Source organism: Delphinapterus leucas, chromosome 2 (assembly GCF_059928025.1).
Source record: "Delphinapterus leucas isolate spDelLeu-1000000601 "Yukka" chromosome 2, BTC_Dleu_Yukka2, whole genome shotgun sequence".
NCBI lineage: Eukaryota > Metazoa > Chordata > Mammalia > Artiodactyla > Monodontidae > Delphinapterus > Delphinapterus leucas.
The window spans coordinates 153,204,237-153,212,875 of record NC_143130.1 but is presented as its reverse complement, the minus strand read 5'-3'; the positions used below and the strand labels follow the sequence as shown (position 1 = coordinate 153,212,875).

Below are 8,639 nucleotides of genomic sequence, written 5' to 3'. Positions count from 1 at the left end.
GTCTGGCTTCTTGCTCTTTGTATTCCTTTAAGGCAGAGAAGAAAACTATGTTACAGTACTCTAGAATCTACAAAAGTTCAGGATCTTCTGCATGGTTTTTAAGGCTCATCATAACTCAATCTATAGGTTAAACCTTATTTCTAATTAGTAATTACTCTCTAGCATCACCAAATTTCCTCAAGACAGGCAGTTTCTCCTCAGTGTTGCCTAAATACCCTACACCCATTCCTAACTCTGGGCTTTTTCTTAGGCTGTCTACCCCTTGCCTGATGTGCCCTCCCTGCTCTACCACTATCCTACAAGGCACCCCACAGAGTCACCCTCTTTCAATCTTCCCTGACTACTCTAGCCCACTGACATATTGTCTGAATTCCATCTTTACTTTATTGTGCCACCTAATTTTTTTCCTTGTTATGCTTGGTTTTGTTTGGGCAACCAAATTGTAAGCTCTTTGAGATCAAAGGCAATGTCCCTTGATTCTTTTGAATCCCCACAATACAATGGTGCCAAGCATTTAACAAGCAAACAATAAGTGGTTGATTTATTTTAGCCACTTTATAGTTACTATAAAGTGACTATAACCAGGGTTATAGTCACTGATAAAACATAATGAAGAGAGTGAAACTAATCATTAAAAATAATTATTTGGAGTACCTGTGGATTTCTGTTTTCCTTTCCAGGTCTTTTTCTTGGTATTAGAGATCCCCTTGATTAATAATCAGCTTTAAAATAATTTACTTATCTTTGCAGACCAATAAAATCTTAACAATTGTTATGCTTCTCTTTAGTTACCACTCATTCAGCTGAACAATGTTATACCTTCTCAGGAAGCATTACCTTAAACACCTAAGATTGATCGATTTTCTTTCCCCTTTAACTCTAATACCTCTTTCATTTTTGTGCTCACTTACACATCTCCCATTCTTTATCTCTGGGAGTTGCAGTAGCTAAGCAGTATGACCCTTTTATATTGATATTTTCTGGTCCTTTCCCATTCCCTTAATTCTAAGTAAGAATATGTTCACTTTTCCTATATGGCCTCTAGGTTTGATAGCAAATTGGTATTTCACTACTGAAATAGGGAGTTACCTAGGAACAAAGCCATTCATTTTTGCAAAGAGCAACCTCAAGACTTTCTCTTTCTGCTCCCAGGTCAAATCTCCAATGTCCATATTTCCTTGAATATCTGTCCTAAAGAATTTCAAAGAAAAAAATGAAAAATAAATGGTCAAAGTAAGCATCTCTTCTTTTTAAAAAATATAAAATATGTAAACATGAGAAAATTTCTAAATCATAATTGAATATTATGAGGTTTCCAAATGGAATGACTACAAAGCAAACCATGTCCATTACAAAATCATAAATTTGAAAAGCACATTAACATGGTAGCCAATTTGAAGTGTTATGTTGTCATTAAACTGAAAGTAAGAAAAACTATAACAACATGAAAAAAAATCTGTGCTCAAACATTAAGCAAATAAGCAAAAAAGAAAGTTGTAATGCAATATTATATATCCAGATAACACAAAGACAAAAGGTACAAGAAAAAAACAGTTGTTCGGTGAAATTATTGATAAATTCCTTTTTAGTAAGTCTTTAGTATTAGATATTTTGCTATGAAAATAGAGTGATAAGAGGTAAATATATAAAAGAACATGTAACTTATCTAGTCTATTTCTTACCTCCAAATAATTTCATCAAACAACTGTTTTTCTCTTGTACGTTTTGTCTTTGTATGTATCATTATCTACTAAAGAGGCAGCTAAGCCTTCCAGGAAGGTATTTATCTATACCATAACTTCTCCAAAGGATTCGTAGTCTACTTGGCTATTTACAAAAGTTGGCTGACATGTAGATAGAGTATTGATGTATAATGTAAGAAATATTTTTTCATATATGTCAGTTGGGTTAGTTTTAAGTTTAGGTTTTGCCTTATAATCACCATATACTTTAATTGTCCTTCCCCAATCTGCCTCTTAAGCAGATAATGTAATATTTTAACTACAATTTCTGCCTTTCTGGCAGAAATCCTATTGAACACTAGGATTAAAGTGATAAGTTGCTCATGAGGCAGAATAGGGAAGTGTCCAGTTTCTGCAACAACAATGTGGAGAATCATTTTATGCACCTTCTTCTGAAAACTTATATACCACTTAATATACAGTAGATTTAAAAAATGTAAAATAAACTGCCTTCTGTATGGTGGGGACTCAACTTGCTTGACTTATTAAATAAAAAAATAAAGTGGGGCTTCCCTGGTGGCGCAGTGGTTGGGAGTCCGCCTGCCGATGTAGGGGACGCGGGTTCGTGCCCCGGTCCCGGGATGATCCCACATGCCGCGGAGCGGCTGGGCCCGTGGGCCATGGCCGCTGAGCCTGCGCGTCCGGAGCCATGCTCCGCAACAGGAGAGGCCACGGCAGTGAGAGTCCCATGTACCGCAAAAAAAAAAAAAAAAAAAAAAAAAACTAAAAAAAAAAATAAAGTGAATCTCTTGGTAATAGTCATTATAATAACTATTATTATAATAGAATAATAGTAATAGTGTTATTAACAGACTTCTGAATATGGCAAGAAGGTAAAAAAACTATAGTATGGACATTTTTGAAGAAGAGCCATTGGCCATGTCCAACCTTCCCAACAGCTATACAATTTAAAAGAACCTACATATTAGCCTATTAAAAAATAATTTAAAACAGAAAACACATTTGGAAGCCCTCTCAATAAGATGTTAAGTCATAGTAGTAGGGAGTCGTTTTAAGTTTCTTAAGACCTTTGAAGAATCTAATCGTGTTGAGATATAAAACAATTTTTTCAGAATAATCTTTAAAATGCACTATAATTTAATCCATGGTTTATAGGGAGAAAAGTATTCAAACAGATTAAAGTGCTAACAGGAAACAACAATTGTATATAGTCTACAAATGTCTCAATCATTCTACTACTTTTATCATGGCGGCAGTAGATCTCTAGTGTATTTTAAAGCCTTGTGGGGACTTCTGGTTAATACAATGATGGAGGGGGCACTACTGGGTGTCCTCCAATCCATAGGACAGTTCCGTACAACAAAGAGTTGCTGCAAAGAATTGTTATATTGATTTTTTAAATTATAGGTTTGATTAGATGTTATTACCTATGAATTTCATCTCAGAATAGTAAAGGGAACATTACAAAATATTTGTGAAAAGCATGTTTATCAAAAATGTTTAACCTGAATCTAATCAAACCTTTATAACAAATTTATAGGAAACAAAATAAAGGAACATGTTAAAAATATTACAATGATATTCAAAATGGAACAGATAATCCCTTTAACAAGTCTCTGTCACACAAAAAAGGGGGGACATCTACTAAGAATACCTACTAAGCCCCACACAGTATGCTAAGCATAGGGGTTACAAAGATGAGTAAGACAGTTCCTCTCCTCAAGTAACTTACTGAGTAATCTAGTCAATACTTAGATATTACCAAACTGAACTTTTCAGGGTTTTTATTTCTCTAAAGGGCACAAGAAGAGCAGTACAAAGGCAAAATATTAAAGCACTATTAGTACCATTTATCAGCCTCCATAAGATCCTGATTCACACTGTTGGTGCTGTGCTCTCTGCCATCAAATGTTCGGATTTTGGGATATTCTGTTCTTCCTGCACATGCCTCTCTCATTTTAAAATTGAAAGCAGCTTGTGCTACCTGTTTATAATGCTTTCTGCTAAATAGGATCTGTTGCTTTACTTGGTGTAGAGCATCTAAAAAGAATCTTTCCACTTCTGTTCTTTCATCTAGTATGTTCTTGGCCAGCTTCTTTACTCGATTCATTTCCTTGTCCTTCATCTGAAGCAGATGCTGCAGCTTGAAAGTTTCAATCTGACCCGCTTGGTTCTCTACCATTGCCTGCTGCTGCAGTTTTAAAACTTCAGTCTCAAACTCTTTGGTCATACAACTCAGGGCAGTCTCCAAGCTTGCTACCTTCTTCTGAAGAGTTTGGATTTGTAATTTCTGCTGGGTAAGCTGCATTATCTTTTCCTTAACCAACAGATCATTGATTTCCTAAGACAGAAAGATGAGAGAGGTGAGAGATTTTTTTTTTTAATTAATTTCAAAACTTAAAAGTTCCTCACTAATATCCATTACTTCATGAGATTTGAGTTTGAGGCCAGGTTGCAACGGTGATATTTTGGTATTCTGTGCATAAAGAGTAAGAAACATCAAGAGTCCCTGTCTGGACTTAGGAAGGCCACAGATTTTGCTAATTAAGAAACTCTCCTTCCTCTAAAATTATGAAAAGTTCAATATTTTATATTATCAAAAAATATTCCAAAATCAGTAAGACTGTACAGTAAAACAGTAATTTAACAGCTATATACTGCAAACTGTGGCAGTCTGCTACTTGCCTATCCTAGTGTCCATTTTCCATTTCCTCCTTCGTAATAAAACCCCAATTTTATTCAGAAAGGTAGTAAGCCCAGCTGAAAATTCCCAGTTTCCCTTGTGTTCAGCAAAGCCACATGACTAAGCTCTGATGGAAGGGCTGCGAGTAGAAATTTGTATAGGACTTCCAGGAAGAGCTCTAAAGGGAGGGGCATGCTGTTTTCCTTCTTGTCCTTCTTCCGCCCTGTTGTTAGAGCTCCAGTAGCTGCTGGGGGCCATGAGGTGACTCTGAGGAGATAAGCCGTATGTTGCAGAACAAAGTTGAGGAGCCCTAGTGTCTGCCGAATTTGTAGCACTACCATTCCAGCTCTGGATTGCTTACCTCCAGACTTCCTTTAGGGAGAGAATACACCTTACATGGGGAAACCATTGTTGTCACAGTTGTCACAGTTCCTAAGTGATTCAGAGACCAACTCTAAGCAAAGTAAAATGAATACTAAGGTAGTAGAGGACCGGGGTTATATTTATGTTTCAGATGTATTCTTTATAAAGCCAAGTCTAAAGTTTCTTATAAGTCATTCAGTAATTAACTTTTCAGATAAGAAAAATACACCATCCAGACAGAAGAAAAATTGTCCTATTGTCCTTATGTATCATTACTATACTCAATTCTTAGTATTCACCAATCCAATCTTTACAAAAAAAGGAAACAAAATCGAAATGAACCTTTTGCTGTAAAAGGAAAGTCTGAGTCTCTTGCAACTTCTGAGAGTTTTTTTGTAGAGCATCAGCTTCCTTCAGGTGGTATGCGAGAGCTTTCTGGAGATAAATATTCTCTTTAAAAACAGCTCTTCCAGCATTGTTCAATTGCCTGAAATAGATAGATATAAGATCCCAAAACACAGACCTAAGTTTTAAATATCACCAAACTAGAACAATGACTGCTAAATCCCCTAACATTAATAATAATGATCATCCGGAATTCCCTGGTGGTCCAGTGGTTAGGACTCGGCAATTTCACTGATGTGGTCCACCCGGGTTCAATCCCTGGTCAGGGAACTAAGATCCTGCAAGCTGCGTGGGGCAACCAAAAAAAAAAAATAATAATCAATAATTTTAAAAAATAATAATGACCAGCACTTATTTAGTTTATGGTGGGTACTCAATAGTTAGGTGGGGATCTTGAGAACTAAGTTCTCACCAACAGGAAAGTAAAAAGGGACGTGTTACTTCCAGTCCAAGGCACTTAAGGGCAGGTATGAGTTTCCCATGCTCTCTCTTTGTACATTTGACTGGACATGAAGAACAAGATGGAAGCAGCCCAGGTTCCTGAATCACCCCTGGAGTAGAGCTGTCAGACCCACATTAGATTAGAAATAAACCATTGAGACTCAGTTTATTAACACAGTGCAGTTTAGTGTTACTTTCACTAATATACCTCATGACAACTGTGCACAGTTGCCATTATTAACACCATTTTTAGATGAAGAAATTTAATTTCAAAAAAGTTAAGAAATCTTCTTACAGTTAGTTAGTATACATGTTGAGAACCAAAGTGTAACTTCGAAGCCCAGGTTCTTTTCTCCACACTACGCTGCTACAAAAAGGGTGGATGGAAAAGGGGTGGGTACACAGAGAGAAAGAAACAGTGAAGGAGAGTAAACCAGAAAATTTGAAGAAAGCAGACCAAGAGAGAAGGGGGTAGAAAACATGATAAGAACAAAAAAGACTGGCAAAGAGGTAAGAGAGGCTATTAGAAAGAAAAAAGAGGCAGCGATCTCCTACACAACAGCTTCATGGTGGGCTCTGTCTGCCAGCATTATTATCTTCTTCTCAGCCTCTTTTTCTAGTCGGTGCTAAAAAAGAAAATAGGCTGTTTTAATACAGTTATATTTCTAACAGCAAATTTTACACATAAAAAGTTAAGTATTTATTTTATAATGTCAACTAAAATACTCCTGTCCACATGACCTGATGTGAAGTGCTCCAAGTATCAATGGAGGAGCCAGCAAAGAGGACAGTGGGAACACAGGGACTCTAGGGTACTTCCCAATTTCACCATTAAAAAAGCAAAATGACATATAAATAGAAAAAAATTCCACATCAGACCTGGAAAGCAGAGCTGGGAGAAATTTCTGTTAAATACAATGTGATGAGAATCATTTATTCATTCATTCAACAAATTCCTATTGAGTACTAATAGCGTACCAGATATTTTAGATACTAGAGATGCTGTGGTGAACATAACAGACAAGGCTCCTGTTCTCATGGAGCTTATATTCTAGGATGAGATCCAAACAATAATAATAATTAAAATGCACTGAGCATTTACTACGTGCCAGGCATGGTTCTACACATGTATTATTTACTTCTCACAACAATGTAATTAGATACCTATGAATTAGGTACTATTATTGTCCCCAAAGACAAGGATTGAAGAAACTGAGGGAAAGGTTAGAGACTTGTCCAAAATCATACAGCTAGTAATGGCAGAGCAGGGATTCATACACAGGCAATTTGATGCTATACAGCCTCCCAGCAAGTAAACAAATAAGAGAATTAATAGACTGTGATAAATGCTATAAATGAAATAAATGGGGTAATGAAATAGATAGTAACTGAGGGAGGTAATTTTAGATTGGGTTTAGGGATTATCTCTTTGAGGGGATGACATTTGAGCTCTGAAGAATGAGAATAAGCCAGAACTGCAATAAGAACATTTCAGGAAGAGAGAATAGCAAGTACAAAAATATGCAGGTGGGGAAGGGTTTGGTGGTTCAAGGAACAGAAAGGATTAAATGGGAAAACACAACAAAATACTAATAACCTGAGGGAAGTCCTTTATATGATCAGGTGGAACATGCTGAGGTACGAGATGAATGAACAGGGCTTACTAGAAAGCCCACTGCCATGGACCAGCAGCACTGGGGCTCAAACCAGTATAGGAGTTTGTATCTAACCATGAAGTCTGTACCTCACATGGTAAGGCAGACACTGCTGTGGCTGGACAACCCAACACTCATTCCCATCCTCCTTTTTCCTTCCCAGCTTCCACCAGTGGCTGGAGAAAAAAAACACCCCTTTTCCCTGACGTCCATTATAACATGGTTCTGGACAATCAGAGAGATGTAAGAAGAAATCTGCTAGGAGCTTCTGGGGAAAGTTTCATGGTTTCCAGATAAAAGGGACAGATACAGATGGAGCCTCCCTTCTTCCGGCCCTAAGAGAGATGACTCTCAGAGCTGCATTAACCATCTTGCAATTATGAGGGAAAGGCCAGCAGCCACCTACTTCCAGACATAAAAATCCTATTTATATAAGCACTGTCATTCAAGTAATCTGTAAACTGACCAAGCACCTCTAACATTTGTTTGTGGAATGTTACACCAAGTAGGAGAGAGATCAAGTGTAGGGTGGAGTGAGGAAAGAGGCAGCTGAGAGCAGCCCACTCCTGAGCACTTCCATTCCTAACAGTGCCAGGAAGTACCTGAGAGGGAAAGCATCTAGATACTGCTCCTGCCCCACTCGCAGGTTATTCAATACACAAACTGGAAACCTAGAGCCACTTTTGAAAGCAAATCCTTTTATATAAACCTGATATGAGTACTTATTTGCCTCACCCTCACTTCCCAACATTCCCACCAATTTGTGAAAAAATTTATTCATTTCTTTCCTAAGGATGAAAAATTAAAGAAAATATTAAAAGAATTAAAGAAAAGCCAGGGGGACTCTGAGAATTAACTTTAGAAGCACAGAGAAATGTGGAAATTTGTGATGTGCTAAGGAACATTTTTGAGCCCCCTTTTTATTTATTTATTTATTTATGGCTGCTTTGGGTCTTCGTTGCTGCGCACACAGGGGCTACTCTTTGTTGCGGTGCGCTGGCTTCTCACTGCGGTGGCTTCTCTTGTTGCGGAGCACGGGCTCTAGGCGCACGGGCTTCAGTAGTTGTGGCTCACGGGCTTTAGAGCGCAGGCTCAGTAGTTGTGGCGCACAGGCTTAGTTGCTCCACGGCATGTGGGATCTTCCCGGACCAGGGCTCGAACCCGTGTCTCCTGCACTGGCAGGCGGATTCTACACCACTGCACCACCAGGGAAGTCCTGAGCCCCTTTTACTAATATCCTTAGTTGGCTTGACTAAGGGAAGACCCTCACGTGTATCAGAGCAACCTCTCTAATCCCATCTCCCCTATAAAAAGTGGTACATGGAGCTTTAGTTCCACCAGGAGACAACAAGCTGGGGTGGGGGATGTGTCCTGAAGCCTTGGTCAGAT

General features: G+C 38.1%; 1 protein-coding gene across 1 annotated transcript in view; it reads right to left on the bottom strand.

Moving 5' to 3' along the window:
- BBOF1 (basal body orientation factor 1) overlaps window positions 1–8,639 on the bottom strand; it is a 34,850-nt gene that overhangs the window by 4,460 nt on the left and 21,751 nt on the right. Inside the window, exons 6-9 of the mRNA XM_022576580.3 lie at window positions 6,151–6,221; window positions 5,092–5,236; window positions 3,551–4,044; window positions 1,090–1,191 (exon numbers count right to left, since the gene is read on the bottom strand). Of these exons, the coding sequence (XP_022432288.1) occupies window positions 1,090–1,191; window positions 3,551–4,044; window positions 5,092–5,236; window positions 6,151–6,221 (812 nt within the window). The remainder of the gene's footprint in view (window positions 1–1,089; window positions 1,192–3,550; window positions 4,045–5,091; window positions 5,237–6,150; window positions 6,222–8,639) is intronic.